Source organism: Danio aesculapii, chromosome 23 (genome assembly GCF_903798145.1).
Source record: "Danio aesculapii chromosome 23, fDanAes4.1, whole genome shotgun sequence".
Lineage (NCBI taxonomy): Eukaryota > Metazoa > Chordata > Actinopteri > Cypriniformes > Danionidae > Danio > Danio aesculapii.
The window spans coordinates 15,837,911-15,854,883 of NC_079457.1; the positions used below are offsets into that span (position 1 = coordinate 15,837,911).

Here is a 16,973-nt window from a genome sequence, read left to right on the forward strand (position 1 = left end):
ATTTTTATCATTAGGTAAACCTGTTTTATGACCCAGTAAAAATCAGTAAATCTTGGATGTTTTTCTTTTGGTTTTCTCTTTAGTTTTGACCATGCCTAATTATTTATCGAAATGTTTTGATTTTGATACTTTAGATAATTACTGTTTTGTATCAGAAAACAGCTCAACAAATTGAATACCAAACTTTTTTGAATGCTTTGCTTTATTAATGCCAGGACATTTGAAGGGTGGGAAGGCAAATTTCAATTCATGCTATTTATTTGTAATTCTCTTTACAAGCATTATTTATTAAAGAAACACTCATGCATTTTACATTTAAATAGCCTAACATAGATTAAATGCATTTTAGAAATAAAAAGTGAAAATACACTCAACTACAAGCCAAACCGATTTTTGCTGATTTGTAATTAATGCAATGGTACAATATAGTAGCTATACTATATATTTTTATGGTAGGCTACTATAAATAGGATTGTTACATTTTATAAGCTCTTGTGAGGCACTCCATGAATTTCCATGAATTTTACATGAAAAAACAAACAAAAAAATGCTATAAATCATCAGCATTCGTTTCCACCTGGTTGCCATGTTTACCAGTAAACATCCGGAAGCTATGGCGACAAGGGGCTCAGGTAATTTATTTCACTATTACGTTACCAGCAAAAAAACACACAATCTTCCATTAAACATGATTTTCTCCATTAATTCCTCTCAACTTAAGTTCCAAGAGTCGCTTTCGGCAGCTGCCAGAAGCGTCTCATGTTTCCAACGCACTTTGCGCCCGACCGAATGGGAAATGAAATGCTCTCACTGCACGGCTCTGCTGAAGGAGGACCCGGATGTTACGACAACCACACGGTGAATATTAATGGATAATAATTTTAAACGTGATGCCAAAAGATAAAACGATAATAATTATTTTTCTTAATAATGTTAATGAGCGTGTGATTCTTTTAACTTCGCAGGTTGGCACACTTCTTTATGAACTCCAACACAAACCTGAGAGTAAGAGGGGATATGTGTTGGCAGCCCGCACTGCATCACGATTCCTGCCGCCTTTAAAGGTATAGTTTATCATTTTTTGCCACAATTAAATATATAGCCTATTAACACTACATAATTTTTGGCACAATAAAAGTAATACATTTAAACTACAAGACGGTCAGCTAATGAAAACTTTAATAGAATTTGGAATGGATAATTGACAGTAAGACATTGAGGGGGAAAATGCACACACCAAAGTGGACACATTGGTACTTAAAATTTTAATAATTTATTACAGCAGAATCATAAATAGAATCTTGATTTTTTTATTTTATTTTTTTGTTTTTTTTTTAGTTGGCGAACATAATTTGCATGGAAATGTTATGTTTGTGCCGTTCTCTGATTTCTAGATGAAATCTTTTTTAACGCTTGATGTTTTTGACATTTTTATTTGATATTTGTAGTGAAAACCATTAGAACTTCTGTGATGTTTCTACTACTTTTTTCAGCAGGGTTGCCAACCAGTTAAGAAATATTAAAACACAAACCAACATATTCCCACTTCATTCATTCATTTTCTTTTCAGCTTAGTCCCTTTTTTAATCTGGGGTCGTTACAGCGGAATGAACTCCCAATTTATCCAGCATATGTTTTACGAAGCAGATGCCCTTCCAGCTGCAACCCATTACTGGGAACACTACGGACAATTTAGCTTACCCAATTCACCTACAGGAGAGGAAACCCACAGGAGAACATGCAAACTCCACACAGAAATGCCAACTGATTGAGGCAATTGTGCTACCCACTGCGCCACCATGACACCCTCATATTCCCACTTGTAAAAGATTATTTACTTTTTATGTATAATATAAATCACCACAGGTTTTTTTTTTTTTACAGTTAAAGGCTCCAAGGGTGTGTCGTATTGAAAAACTTGTTCAGATCTGCATACATATGTACTCCTCTATGCCGTTTTTTATTTAAATTATATACATGTTCCTTAAAGTAAAAATACACTTAACTATCTGATTTGTGCCTTTCTAGACCAGTTGAACATGGCATGCACTGATTACACATAGACACAACCATTTATTTTGTTTCTAGTTGAATAATTAAAAATCTGTGTTGCCTGTTTTTTTAAAGGCAGCCACCCCTTCACCACAGAAATACCAGCTGGACTGGACTCAGCCTAAAGTGTGTCCACCTGGAAAAGCTCCCTTCAATAGTACCACTGTAAGATTCAGACCTGAAGATGCAGAAATCAGCCCTGGGTATGATTACAATTCGAATATCTTTGTATCTTTGAATATCAAATGTGTCTTTATTCTCAGCAGTTTTCAATCTTTTAGGTTGCACAGCTCATATTTTGCCTTAAAATAATTTTAAAAAGAATCAGGTAATTTCAGGTTTGACTATATATATATATATATATATATATATATATATATATATATATATATATATATATATATATATATATTTATACATACAGTTGAAGTCAGAATTATTAGCCCTACTAAATAATTAGTCCCCGTTTATTTTTTTCCCCAATTTTAACGGAGAAAAGATTCTTTCAACACATTTCTAAACATAATAGTTTTAATAACTTATTTCTAATAACTGATTTATTTTATCTTTGCCATGATGACAGTAAGTAATGATTTACTAGATATTATTCAAGACACTTCTATACAGCTTAGTGACATTTAAAGGCTTAACTAGGTTAGTTAACTAGGCAGGTTAGGGTAATAAGGCAAGTTACTGTATAATGATGGTTTGTTCTGTATACAATCGAAAAAAAGGGACTAAAAATTACCTTAAAATGGCTTTTTAAAATTTAAACACTGCTTTTAATGACGCGGTGGCGCAGTAGGTAGTGCTGTCGCCTCACAGCAAGAAGGTCGCTGGTTCGAGCCTCGGCTGGGTCAGTTGGCGTTTCTGTGTGGAGTTTGCATGTTCTTCCTGCGTTCAATTGGGTAGGCTAAATTGTCCGTAGTGCATGTGTGTGTGAATAAGTGTGTATGTGTTTCCTATTGATGGGTTGCAGATTTAAGTATATTCAAAAGTGTAAAAAGCACAACATTCTCCTACCAGTACATATCCAAACATAAATCCACCACATTGTGTAATTCTGCTAGATCACGTCTTGTTGCAGTTACTAATAGATAACAAGGGACCATCATTATAAAGCGGTTCCAGTATAATCTTTGTAAATTCCCCTGTATTTGCCTTTTTTGGTTCAGTCCAGGGACATACGCACATGATGCTATCCAAAGCAAGAAGGTGTCGTGGCCTATGAAATTCAGCTCTCCAGACTGGACAAAAGTGCCAATGTTGGAGAGAAGAGCACTGCGGACAGAGGTACGGATAGGGTCAACCTTTTTTTTTATGATAAAAAGTATGAATGCAACATCACTGATATCCTTAAGAGATATGAATTCCTTTCATCTGGATCTTCATACATTTTGTGTTCATGCAGCTTTTCCATGACAAAGAGTTTAGGAAACAGAGGAACAGGGTGGCATATCTACACTTGTTTTACTGATGATACTAAAATACTACCAGAAGAATTAAGTGTACAAACATTAAAATTTTAAAAGACAAGTTTTACCCGCTTGTTTCTCGTTTCCATTTTAGAATATGACTGGAAACCATATTTTGAAGGTGTCATGTTCCTATATTAGATGTTTCAGGTACATAAAATGTAATCAATATTTTCAGTAACAGGACACATTCATCCATGTTCTGATTTTAATTTTTAACTTGTCCTTTTGAAACAATGGCTAAAAATAAACAATGAAAGACATTTATTACCCCATACACAAATGAATAACAAACACAAATCAAAAGAAACGTCACATTTCTGATGGGTTGAAAACAGTTGAAACTACAAGACATTTCAAGGGAAGTCTAATCAAAACAAAAATATATATATATCAACTGTAAGTGATGTGAATTTCATCTAATATTATTGACGTGTACAGAACAGTTTTTCATTCAGTAAGAATCAGATGTCAGTAACATGATGGATCGCTGCATGTTTCTGAATTGCAGTTGAAGACTCTGGTTCTTCATATGGTAACTAACTTCAAGGAGCTGAGAAGTCATAACCATAAATGTCTGATGAAGAGTTCATTTATTATTAAGTTCATTTTTTCCTTCTCACTTTGGGCTTTTTGACTGGCCGTAGATATGGGTTGTCAATCATGTTTTCCTCATTTGCCTTGCCTGAAGGCACAACACCACCAGGTGGCAGCACTTCATTCTCCTTATCTGCACCGGAATCGTCCTACAAATTGAAAGGAAATATATTAAATTATGAATTTGTACAGTATATAGACATACAAACATTACACTCTATTAGATTATTTTACTATTATTCATTTACAATGTTTTTGTGAACCAAAATATACATCTATCTCGATTTATTTTATATACACTAACAAATTATAGCAATAAACTTTCCTGTTGTTCAATAAATCTATTTTTTTAATACTAAAGAAGAATATATTCAAAAAGGCGGCAACACCAAAGCTCCAAAAAACACCAATTTATTTAATTAAAAAGGCTAACACAAAGCGTGTAACGTTTCAAGCACACCGGCTCTTCATCAGACAGTATTCATCACAGCATGTTGCTCTTTTTATACACTTTCGGAACACATGATCTCACACATCATCTCACAAGAAAAAATAGAAAAATACACATTAAAAATACACATTAGTAATAATAATTAGTTAATACTAAAGAAGACACTTATGCTCACTAGGAGTGCTTTTGTTTGACAAAAAATTGAGTACAAACACTATTATGAAGTATAAAAATTCAAATGACCTAAATTCAATATTCCTGAAATTAGAGAATAGGTGCGTTCGACTTCATGCAGTGCTGCGCAGATCGATTGAAATCTGTCTTAAAGCAGTGCATGCTGGTTAGAAATTTTGTCCGGCTTAACGCTGCGCCGACATCACGTGACCATCACATATGGCATCAGTGGCAAGTACCGCGACAACGCTATGAGATCAGACGATTGATTTAGCCAGTGCAGCATCTGAAGAGGGACTGCAGGAGCTGCGATGACATATCATGCTTATTAAGACTTCAGAAGTTTTACTGCAGTACGCCAAATCATCGTTTTTGTTAAATAATTTGTTTAGAAAGGCTAGATTGTTTGCATGGGTTTATTTTTGACCATTTTCATACATACCCTTTACTGTTTACAGCTCCATATACGATTTAAATGATATGTTTTAATGAATAACCAAATATCAACTCAAATAAGTCTTAAAGACTTGTAATATAATAGTCATCATTGGTTCATGCCACCCCCATAATGTTTCTTAAATTGAGATAAATAATTATTCTATAAAATAGTTCTAAAATAATTTATACATTTAGAAAATTTCCACTGAAAGTGTAACTCACTTATTTTGGGAATGTCCTTTTGTTCAATCTTTTTGGATTAAAGTGATTGGATTAATAAATAAATAAATCATTAATCTCGCCATGTGATTTGTCATCATGCAACAAAATACAAGCCCCGGGGTGTCCAACCTGACAGCCTCGTTTGCAGCTCAGCCAATCTCGTTGATTGCCGGTTCAAGTCAAATGCACCTAATATTTTGGGTATTTTGTCAAGTGATCCTTCAGAAATTAAGTAAATGGTGTAAAGAAATATATAAACAGAAATCATAAAATTTATTCAAGTGAATATTAATATTACAACAAAACCTGAAATGGTACTTTAGTTATTTATTCCTCAAATATATAAAAAATAAGTTACCACAGAAATATTAAAATCAAATACTGCAAAACATGCTTTTCTTATTAATGCTTGTTTTGAAAAACAAGATTATTTTGCTTACCCCATTGGCGTATTATTTTGCTTGTTTTAAGGAAAAACTCACTTAATTTTGGAATATTATTTCTGAAAACAAGACAATAGTTTTTCCTTGTCTAGAAATGCTTCTTGATTTAAGATTTTTTTAGATATTTAGTCTGAAAACAAGACAAAAAATATCTAAGCAAGAAAAGCATTTTATTCAGTGTAAACTTTTTTGTGAAACATGAACAATTATTGATAACCGAACACATTAACATGATTTCTGAAGGATTATTTAAGGTCTTTTGAAAATTCAGCTTTGCCATCATGAATAAATTATATTTTCCAATATATTAAAATAGAAAACAGGTATTGAAATAAATCATTAACAAAAATAAATCACAATATTAATGTTTTTACTATATTTTAGTTACATTCACACACATGGAAAATGTTGGCAAGGAAAGGTGGTTTAAATCTTGCCTGCATGATGTGACTGGTGTTGTTATCATTGTCCATCTGGTCATCCTGCTCAGAAGAATCCGTTTCCTCCAGTGACTGTAGCTCCAGTTCAGAGGGCAGCAGGGCACTCAGGTATGGGATGGGGCTTGGTTTTGCAGCGATCACTGATTACACACACACACACACACACATTCAATATGAATACACTTTCACTAAGCAGGCAATAGCGCAGTACATGCATTCTATGATTAAACTCACAAGGGAAAGCACTGATGTCATCCTTAAAAAGACTCTGTGTCTCTCCCGTCTTGGCCATGAAGCGTGTGAGAGCTCGTTCAACATCTCTTCTCTGAGATGCTGCCTTCTCTCTCACCACCTGATAGTCTGATACAGGCTCTCGAAAGGTCTAAAACACAAAAACGTGAAACATCCAATGACAACAATTTCCAAACTTTAGAGGTCACTTATTAGTCAATGATTTTTTATCTGGAAAGACTTTAAAGGAACATTTTTGTAAATGTAAATCCTTCATAAATGGTACAAGTTTTTTTAATCAAAAGTGGGCTGTTTTTTACCTTATGTATTATTTATTGGGCAACTGGAGTGGTGGTTTCTATTTTTAGGAAGGGGGGACCAGAGGGTGTGCTCCAACTAAAGGGGATCACACTCCTCAGCCTCCCTGGGAAAGTCTATGCCAGCGTACTGGAGAGGAGGATCCGGCCGATTTTTGAACCTAGGATTCAGGAGGAACAATGCAGTTTTCATCAAGGCCATGGTACACTGGACCAGCTCTATACCCTCACCAGGGTGCTCAATGGTTCATGGGAGTATGCTCAACCAGTCCACATGTGTTTTGTGGACTTGGAGAAAGCATTTGACCGTGTACCTCATGGCATTCTGTGGAGGATGCTGTGGGAGTATGGGGTCAGAGGCGCTGTTAAGGGCTGTCTCGTCCCTGTATGAACAGAGTGGGAGTTTGGTTCGCATTGCCAGCAATAAGTCAGACTTGTTTCCAGTACATGTTGGACTCCGGCAGGTCTGCCCTTTGTCACCAACTCTGATCATAATTTTTATGGACCGAATTTTAGAATTCTGGGCTGGAGGGGGTCCGGTTCGGAGACCACAGGATTTCATCTCTGTTATTCACAAACGATGTTGTTCTGTTGGCTTCATCGAACATGGACCTTCAGCATGCACTGGGGCGGTTTGCTACCGAGTGTGAGACGGCTGGGATGAGAATCAGCACCTCCAAGTCCGAGGCCATGGTGCTCCACCAGAAAAAGGTGGTTTGCCATCTCCAGGTTGGAGGAAAGTCCTTACCCCAGGTGGAGGAGTTCAAGTATCTTTGGGTTTTGTTCACGAGTAAGGGAAGGATGGAATGTGAGAATGGCAGGCGGATTGGTGCAGGTGATCGATGTATTGGTCCGTTGTGGTAAAGAAGGAGCTGAGCCAAAAGGCAAAGCTCTCGATTTACCGGTCAATCTACGTTCCGACTCTCACCTATGGTCATGAGCTTTGGGCCATGACCAAAAGGACAAGATCTTGGATATGAGTTATGATAACTCGAAATGAGTTTCCTTAGCAGGTAATAATGATAATGCTGTTGATGTCTTTTTACTGATATAATATTTTTGTTATTATAGAAATGTGATATTTATAATATGTTTTGCAATGACATAGCCTCTCTCTCATCCTACTAGAACTTATTCTAACAGTAGTGAACGAGCTGTTTTATATATCAGTAGTTTCATATATTCTAAAGCGCTATAACTACAATGTTAGTAGTTGTTGAGCTGAAAACTACACAACAGCCGTATCAGGTGAGTGATATAAGCAAGACTCACTGGTGTTCTGATGTATGTATGAGGATCTGGGAAATCTGGGAAATGACTGGGGATGTGAGCCGGGTGAGTGCGTTTCTGTCCAGCCGTCAGAGATTTTGGTACCACCGGAGCGTTTGTTATTGGAGCTGTGAAATGCATAAGTGTTACCCATTAAAACAGGAACATTTAAAGCAGATAAAATAACATGTTTATTTATTATAATAGAGACCTACGTGCTGTTATAACCATCCTTTGAGATCTTTTGGCGTAAACTGGAAGAGTATCCACATTAAAACCTGCGATTGTGAAAAAGTAAACCTCAGGATTAGCAGAAATCTCATTAACATGACTCAACCATATATAAATAAAAAAAAAGTCAAATCTTTTATATGTCCTAACAATAAAAGAAAACCAACCCATTTCGACGAGAGTGATGACCACATCAGACAGCGTAGGGGTGCTCCTGGCTGTGTGCTCACAGTTTGCCTTCGCACAACGTCCAACTTCTGTTATATCTATCATAAGTCAATGAGACTCTTAAATATCAAAGGTACATAAACAAACTTGTGTTCTTTTTAAAACATAACAAAACAGTAGTATAATTATCAAATAAACAATACAATACTAAAATGTGTGTATGAGTACGCATATACCATCTTGCTGTCTAGATCTAAAGAAATGTACATAATTAATTTTATGTAAATAGAATACAGGTTTAAAGCAATTAAAGGGCACCTATTTTACCCCTTTTTCAAGATTTATGAGAAGTTTTTGTGTCTCCAGAATGTGTCCGTAAAGTTTCAGCTCAAAACACCCATCAGATTATATATTATACCTTTCAGAAGTTTGTAATATTCAGCTGTGAACATCTTGTAGCTGTTTTTGTTGCCTGTGCCTTTAAAGCAAATGCGCTAGTTCTCCCCGCCCATCATTCCCGCATGCCTGTCAGAGTGTGTCTCCATCTCCTGCTGCGTCAGATAAACAGCACAGTGACAGATATGAAGGAAGCAGATCTCATAACGTTTGTGAGAAATACTACTGTAAGAACTTCCCCAATGATTATTTGATGTATTTGTTGTGGAGTTAATTCAAGCCTTTTTGCAACGATGAGTCACACACAATGTCGTTACAAAGTATGCACGCACGCACGCAAGCACACACACACACACACACACAGCACGTGTGTTTTGCACTGCAAATGTGACAGGATACACATTAATATCCACTGCTGTATGGATATCCATTATGTTAATGTAGAAAATAAACCTAATTTAACGTCCACAAATGGGGATTGAAGCATCTTCTTTTATATCTGTACTGGCGAGTGGATGTGGTGATGAATTACATAGCGATTTTACAGTCTTTATTACAAACATGCACTCTTTTAAAAACATTTTAAACTTATCAAACTCATTCTTGATCACATTTGATGATGATTGATGATCACAGAGAGCTGAACAGATCTTTTAATCACAGTTGGTCTGCACATGTCCCGTCTTGTTGATATGATTATACGCGTTACTACAGAGACATGTTAATACGCGGCTGTCAATCAATTCAGTAGGCGGAGAAACCGCACTTTTACGTCACGTTGTGGTGGGCCTCAAAATGGGAGGGATTTGAATCCTATTTTAACGTCAGGAAATTTTTTAAAAGAGGCTTATTGTCTTTGTACCACCCTTATATGACAGTGAACACACTATACCTACACACAGTTCTGTCCAAACAGCTTACAAAAGAGGATTTTCATAATAGAGTCTATTTTATTATAAAAAAAACTCATATGTTATTCTGTGTAACATATATATACATGTAAAAAAATAAAACAACATATTAAATACTGCACTAATTAGGATATATTTAAGAATAAATGGTCATACTAAACAAATAAATACATTTAGTTATCCATTTATATTCCATAAATAAATTAAAACCTAGCTGACAAATGAGTAAACAAGTGATCTATAGGAATTTGAATTTTGGGGGCTGCACTGCAAAAGAAATGGAATATAAAATATTATCACATCCTGTGGCGTTTTAGAGATGATTTATTTGCTCAGAATATTTATTTTAAAAGGACACATTCTAAATGTAAAGTAATATTTTTTTATTTACTTGTATTACTTTATTTTTATACTTAGAAAAAGGAACGTTTGTGAGCTTTTTTATTCAGGTATAACTCAATTCTGGTTTCCAAACTATGGTTAAATTAGAAGATGCCTAAATTACATACAGATACACACACCATAGTAAAAAGTGGGAAAAAAGTTGATGATTTCTGATAGTGGTATGCAAGATGAGCTGTTTAAGGTAAATGAAGGACTCACAGCTCTGCATCATCTCAGTGAGCGTCTCCACAACAGCTTTCTCAGCGCTATCAAAGCCACACTCGGTCAGCAGAGCACTGACCACCACCTGCAGCGTGCGTCTCCGAGCCAGCTGATAGTTCTCTGTGGGACTGGTGCAGGTCTTACTGCTCCCCGAGCGCTGGAAATAATAAAATAGAAAATGATAAGAAGGTTTTACAGACCAGGAAGTTTTAAAATATATCTGCATTTAAAACAGCAAGGCATTTCTTTGAAAATACAATAAAAAGAGATTAGGTTAGGGTTAAATGAACTGCATTTATTTAAAATGTTTTACAATTAGTATGGTTTCTATGCTATAAGCTTCTGAGTTTTTAAAAGGTTTCAAAGTATATTCTAAGATTAGTGTTGAAGAAAGAGGAATTGTATTTAGTGGTTATGACTTGTAATATATAAGACTTTGATAAAATAATGGAAAAGTTAGTCATGTCATTTTGTTTTTATGAAAAACAAAAGATTTTGTGTTAGATTTACTTTACTGGAAATAACATTTAGAAGTTAATGTCCAAATGCTTTGTTGAGATGTACAATTAGGTATAACTCACATCGAGGATTGTATTTGACATTAAGTTTTGCTTTGAGGTAAAGTTGGTTTTATATTCACACATTCGTTCAGTGACAACTTGTGACACAGTCCCTTTATTGTTTACAATGCTACTTTGAATATTCGGTCTGAAATTGCAAGCAAGTGTAGGGGATCAACCTACGTTAAAAGATCGATCAGGGATTTATTAGCTCATTTAAAGGATTTTCATCTAAATAAAGATTTAAAGCACTTGATTCAACTCAATTGAGTCAGACTGAATCAGATGAAAAGCTTTAAACTTTATCTACCATTTGTTCAGCAAATAGAAGACTTCTTATTTTACCAATCTTGCTTATTTACGTGACCAACGATAATAGCATGACACAGTATTGGGTCAAATTTTAGCAAGGTAATGACTTCAAAACAACATTATCACTTTGATAGTCATTGGCTGCTAATGTGATTTCCCTATTCATAATTTGCAAACAATATTTTTCTGAAATTATATTATTAAGGAGAAGTCTGGATGTGCGAATATAAAACCAACTTTACCTCAATCTTTGTTAATAATTTTTTTAAATGGATGGACCATTTACAAAACGTGATTACAAAAGGGATTTTGTAAGGCTGTACTTATATTTATTGAGGCAAAAATGCAATCTATTGCATTCATTTTTGCATCTGAGAATCTGGTTAAGATTATTAACCCACTGTGGATTGCATTAATCGTGTGATATTAAATTATGGTAAGTGTATAACTGCCCATTCCTGTGAATAATCTAGTTTACTGTTAATATCGTATGCCAACCCAATTCTCCATGCACAATGACTTGTCATTATGAGTGACATTAGCATTGTTTCATAGAAAACTCCTGCTGGAAGAAAATCGAGTTAGTACGGTTGCAGTAAAGTTTGTTGGCAGAAACAAGTTTACCAGTTTTATAAAACATTGTTTGACGACACTGATCCGCAATTACATAGCTCACTGCAATAAGTCCTATATATATTTTGCATAACAGTACAAAAGATCAACGTGTTTACATACAATACGGTGTCTACTTAGAACATATTACACATGTGCCTTTAATTTGGTCTTATTTTGTTGAACAAACTAAAGTTGGTATTGTTTGGCTAAGCTAGCAGGGTGGAGGAAAGAGTAACGTTAATGAAAGGAGATATTTAACGTACGCTTCCGGAGTTTAAAGATCCGCTCCCCATCATTACCGAGTCTGCCATTTTAGAACTCTAGTGGTTTTTCCTCTGGTGTTTAGCACTCGCAAATAAACTCATTGTGCGTTCTGCATTTGCTAAAAACTGTATTTGGGGTTTTTATATTGGGCGAAAATGGCAACCCTCTCAACATTTCCAACAGGGCGACCGGAAGGTTGTTGTTTTCTGTGCAATTCCAAAATAAAAGTCAAACAATGAAATAGCTGTTGCAAAGCTTTCTCATAAAAATGAAAGCAAAAGTAGAAACTGGTTATCTTTGAAGTGATCGTCAATACGGTATTGTAGCATGCTCTTAAAACTTTTTATTAAGTTATTCTAAAGACTTCTAAATCTGCTGTCTTTATTTTTTAATGATTTAAACAGAAAAGCATCACACACGAACTAGCTGTTTGTTAAATGTCGAACACCTTACAGAAATGTCAGTCTTTTAGTTAACAAAGTGTTCACATCTTTGCTTTCTACATGATTCTTGAGCAAACAATAAACTGAGACAGAAGAAGATTTAATTTATAATTCCTGACCTGAAAAATGAGTTGCAAAAGCTAGGTAAATCAGTTTTAATCCTAATTTGATTATAATACTTGAATTGTGGGAGTAGTTACAAGCACCTCAGAAATTGATAATCTTGTCCACCTTTTTATACTGTTTGCCTCTCGTTTGGTCACCCACAGTAAATAATATCTTGGAGCCAATAGTTAGACTGTACAATAGGGCCTATAAGATGCAAAATGGACTTTCCGGATATACACATCACTGCTTTGCTCTATCACTCTCTAATGCTTTATCATTTCAAAATTACATTATGAACACGGATTAAACTGTACTATCAAATTTTAAATAGTGCTTCCTCAGCAGCCCTTTGTGCTTTGGTACCAAAACTTAACACAAGGACTGATCGTTCCACCAGATCTGCAACAAATAGCTGTTTGCCGATACCGGCTTTTAAAAACCGTTATGGACAGAAATCTCTCTTTTATGTATTCACAAAAGCCTGGAATGAGATCCCACAACATCTAAAAACAATACCAACACTTGAGACTTTTTTTAAAAATCCCATACTCGTCATCTGATGGTCAACTATCGCTGTAGCCACTGATATAGTAGCCGGTTTCTCTTTATTTTGTATGTTTGGTGACTGATTGTACTGTTCTCATGTGTTGATAGATAAAAACAGCATTCATTATCAGGCCCTATTATCTTTGAATCTTTTCCTGTTTAAAAAATTATAAATAAATAAATAAATAAATAAATAAATAAATAAATAAATAAATAAATAAAAATTCCTTGGAGAGCACAGATGATGGTTGCTTAGCAATGGCAGACACCACAAGTTCTTTGAAAAGAGTGGACGAAGCGAGACTGACAACCAACAAGGCTTTAAAACGTTCATGACAATGAACCGCAGTGTCACATGAGTGCAGTAGACATGATCAAACCAATCAATGGCCCCACCCTCTTCTGGAAATAGCTTATTTGCATTTAAAGAGATGCACTTTTTTTTTTCTTTTTTTGCAGCATGACAAAATGAATAAATGATCTGTAGCATATATTGAACCGTAACTGCACATTTTGGAGACACTAAAATATATTGCATCTATATATTATGAAGCAAAATTGGTCTCCTTTAGTATACTCGGTAGATCTGCATTCAGCATATGGGGCAGAAGGTTTAGCTTAATGTGTTGAATGTCAGACAATCAAAATGTATCTTTGTGAAGCAAACTCAAATGACAATATTTCTGTAGTAAATGTATATTTCTTTATGTAAATAAATAGTGTGCTGTTCTACTTTCTTAAGATTAAAAATCATAATAGTAATTCAAATAATATTTCATTTTATTGCAGCGATTGTTTTAGATGTAGGAAATAAAAACAGGTGTAGATAAAGTTGTGTAGGTGTGGGTTGTGAAAAATGTGAAACATTTCTACAGGTATATTAATATTTTAGATTTAGGAAAATAAATAAACTAAACAAATATAACAATAATACGTAATTCTGAGGTGTTAATAGCAGCTGATTTTATGTTTTTTGTCTGTAAAAACAGCTCTATCTGTACTTCTGTATGATAATATGACTGAATATATTACATTTTAAAGTTTTTTTTAAACAGAAAAACTGTTGTTATTTTTATAATTGTGTGTGTGAGAGAGAAAGAGGGAGGGGTGTGTTTGGGCGCCTTGACATTTGCAAATTGTGTTTTCCACAGCAAGGTTTAGTTGACGGGCATTTATTTTGAAAGTCGTTTCAGCGGGCGGCCATCACGCTGGTGTCGCTATTTTCAACTGCCTCACCAGCTAAAGACTCACTCATCACGTCTATAATCGCAACACAAGATTGTCGTCTTGGTTTCCCAGCCTCAATTCCTTACTGATGAGGGACTTTCGGCCCGACTGACGCAGGGAGATGGGGGTACTCAACATTTCAGACCAGGTGAGCCATGGTAAAATCCCACGAATGGCGTAAATCAAGCAGTTTGGTGTTCGCTGTTTGCGCTTCTATGCAGAGCCTGACATGTTAGCTAGCTGCCTGACGGTGGATTATCCAATTTTCCACACAATTCCTCGCACCAATACATGCTTTTTGTAATGCATTTGTGGTGAAAATATGTTTTTATACAGTTTATTGATGGTAGGGATATCAAAAAGGCGTTTAAATGCAAAACCAGGCTTTTTATCACGCCCAGACGTTAGCCAGCTTGCTAGCCTAATGAGCTGGGTGTCAGCCAGCCGCATTGGAAAACAAAAATTGTGTGTTTATCTTTTTAAAATGCACACATATATTAATATGTTTCGAATATCATTGCTTTTTTCTTAAGAACTGGCTTTGTATAACAACATTGAACGCATATTTATTTTATCAACGTAGATGCGTTAGCAATGTGTGTTGTTTTTGCAGCTAGTTAATGACAATCCCCAATAATCATCATGTTTGTTTGTAATCGCGCAGTTATGCATGTTAAAATGGACACTTCAAGTTTAACAGCTGTTGTTCAATCAAAAGCTTTACATATGTTGTCATGTTTCATAACAGTATTATAACATCCACCCTTTTTTCCTCCTCCAGCCGCCTCTGGTCCAGGCCATATTTAACCGAAATGCAGATGAAGTGAAGTTATTTTTGCACAAGAAAGATGAAGTCAATGCACTGGTATGTTGGTGAATGCTTTGTGTTCGTGTGCGCATGAATAATGTGTGTCATTTGCATAGCAATCACTACGAATGGACAGATGACTGTACATATGGGGTGTGTGGGCCTTTAAAAATGTCGGTGTGGAAAGAAAGCCTAAAAAAAAAATCTGTTTTCCTCAATTTTCTGTGTGTGTAGGACCAAGAGCGCCGCACACCTCTTCATGCTGCTGCCTGGCTGGGGGATGTACATATAATGGATCTTCTCATCAGTGCAGGTATGAGGTTCAACAGCCACTAATGTTACCTGCAGTTATGTTTTTGTTTTTATAAAACAGGTAGAGCTGGTCTCGAATGCCGGTCAATGTAACGTTCAAGCATTGCTTTGGTTTACAAATTGTGACATGTAGTGGTTTGTCACACCCAGTTGCCCAAATGCAGTCTTTAAGTAGGTTTCCAGAGCAAGGGTTTGAGAATTGATGACAAGATAATAATTAATTAATTTAAATGTGATTAACTGCGTAAACTGTCTCTTGTTAAGTTGTGATTATTAAATCAAAGGTTGAAATTTAGGTATGTAGTCTGCAGTGCTGCTTGTTTCAGGGTGAATAGCAGCACTGTGACTTCATGCATTATAACAGTAAAAGTTTGATGCTGTATTAATTTGCTGTTGCCCCTACCTTTCTCTATCATGTGCCTTGTTTAATAAAACAAACAAATGGTGATGCACGAAATTCAGATGCAGGGCAGGAAGTGTCCTTCTACATGGGAATCGCTATCAGAACGTCTAAATGTTTCTGTTGTTTAAATCGGCCAAAATAAGAAATGCCAAACAGCTTTTATAGACTTCCAAATGTTTTTGCTCATAAAGGGGGGGAAAGTTCAAAAAACTGATTGAAAAACAGAAGAAAAGGTGACGTGTAATAAACATTTATTCAATACATCCATGTGTACAAACGTTTTTCAATGTGATAATTCGTTTGACAGCACCAATAAAGATTATATACAGGCCTAGCTATGTGTATAAATATGTTAATGTGTTGTATAAAAATCAGATACAAACACCACCACACACTTACACAAGATCCAAGAGAATATAAGTAACGTACCCTGCCATGTAATCACTGTAATAAAATCTCCATCTTGTTTTGTAATAATCCAAGTCTTCACTGGCGTTTTGGTGGAATAAGCAACCCTAACGTTAACATTGAGATGTGCAGCACCGGTGAATGTTTGTTGATAGTAAATTCATCAACAGAACAAAAAAGAAATACAACTCTTGCGACAACTAGACTGTTATTATTGTGGAGCACTTTTCCCCCTTGCAAAAATAAATAAATAAATGATCATGTAGACAATGCGTCCACACTTTTGTATGCTTCTGTTATTTTATGATGTCTGGTATCTGCATGACGAAGAAAAAAAAAACCCTGTATTTATAATAAGCAATGTTTTTGAACCACATAGTCAGGTGTATAATGTGTACAACTTTGTTAATGAATGCTACAGAATACTGCAGCATAGTAAACTGTAATAAATACTGTAACATTGGTGTAAACTATGGTGCGTTGTGATGGTGTATAATTATAGCATAGAAAACTGAAGCCCAGCAAATGTAGTTATCTTTTGTTTAT

General features: G+C 35.3%; 3 protein-coding genes across 3 annotated transcripts in view; 2 read left to right on the forward strand and 1 right to left on the reverse strand.

Moving 5' to 3' along the window:
* Positions 1 to 556: 556 nt before the first annotated feature.
* Positions 557 to 3,588, forward strand: si:ch211-66i15.4 (uncharacterized protein LOC560315 homolog; the record flags this gene model as incomplete). The annotated part of the gene is made up of 6 exons (XM_056449602.1): positions 557 to 632; positions 722 to 858; positions 966 to 1,064; positions 2,128 to 2,255; positions 3,228 to 3,345; positions 3,464 to 3,588. Coding segments are annotated over 6 exons (624 nt in total), but the record flags the coding sequence as incomplete, so codon positions are not given.
* taf8 (TAF8 RNA polymerase II, TATA box binding protein (TBP)-associated factor) lies at positions 3,504 to 12,367 on the reverse strand. The gene is made up of 8 exons (XM_056449679.1): positions 12,172 to 12,367; positions 10,419 to 10,578; positions 8,508 to 8,606; positions 8,325 to 8,387; positions 8,113 to 8,237; positions 6,527 to 6,674; positions 6,290 to 6,432; positions 3,504 to 4,273 (listed from the first exon to the last, which is right to left on the reverse strand). The coding sequence occupies exons 1-8, from the start codon at positions 12,217 to 12,219 to the stop codon at positions 4,133 to 4,135; spliced, it is 927 nt and encodes a 308-aa protein (XP_056305654.1). The 5' UTR covers positions 12,220 to 12,367; the 3' UTR covers positions 3,504 to 4,132.
* A 2,111-nt stretch (positions 12,368 to 14,478) lies between these two features.
* The window catches only part of ankrd52a (ankyrin repeat domain 52a), a 38,686-nt gene continuing 36,191 nt past the window's right edge, over positions 14,479 to 16,973 (forward strand). Inside the window, exons 1-3 of the mRNA XM_056449788.1 lie at positions 14,479 to 14,644; positions 15,278 to 15,361; positions 15,539 to 15,617. Coding sequence (XP_056305763.1) covers positions 14,618 to 14,644; positions 15,278 to 15,361; positions 15,539 to 15,617 — 190 coding nt within the window. The 5' untranslated portion in view covers positions 14,479 to 14,617. The remainder of the gene's footprint in view (positions 14,645 to 15,277; positions 15,362 to 15,538; positions 15,618 to 16,973) is intronic.

Coding starts and splice junctions, on each gene's coding strand:
- taf8 (XM_056449679.1), bottom strand. CDS start 12,219: ATGGCAGACTCGGTAATGATGGGGAGCGGATCTTTAAACTCCGGAAGC. Junction 10,579..12,171: donor GATCTTTAAACTCCGGAAGC/GTACGTTAAATA, acceptor TATTATTTCCAG/CGCTCGGGGAGCAGTAAGAC. Junction 8,607..10,418: donor CACTGAGATGATGCAGAGCT/GTGAGTCCTTCA, acceptor GACTTATGATAG/ATATAACAGAAGTTGGACGT.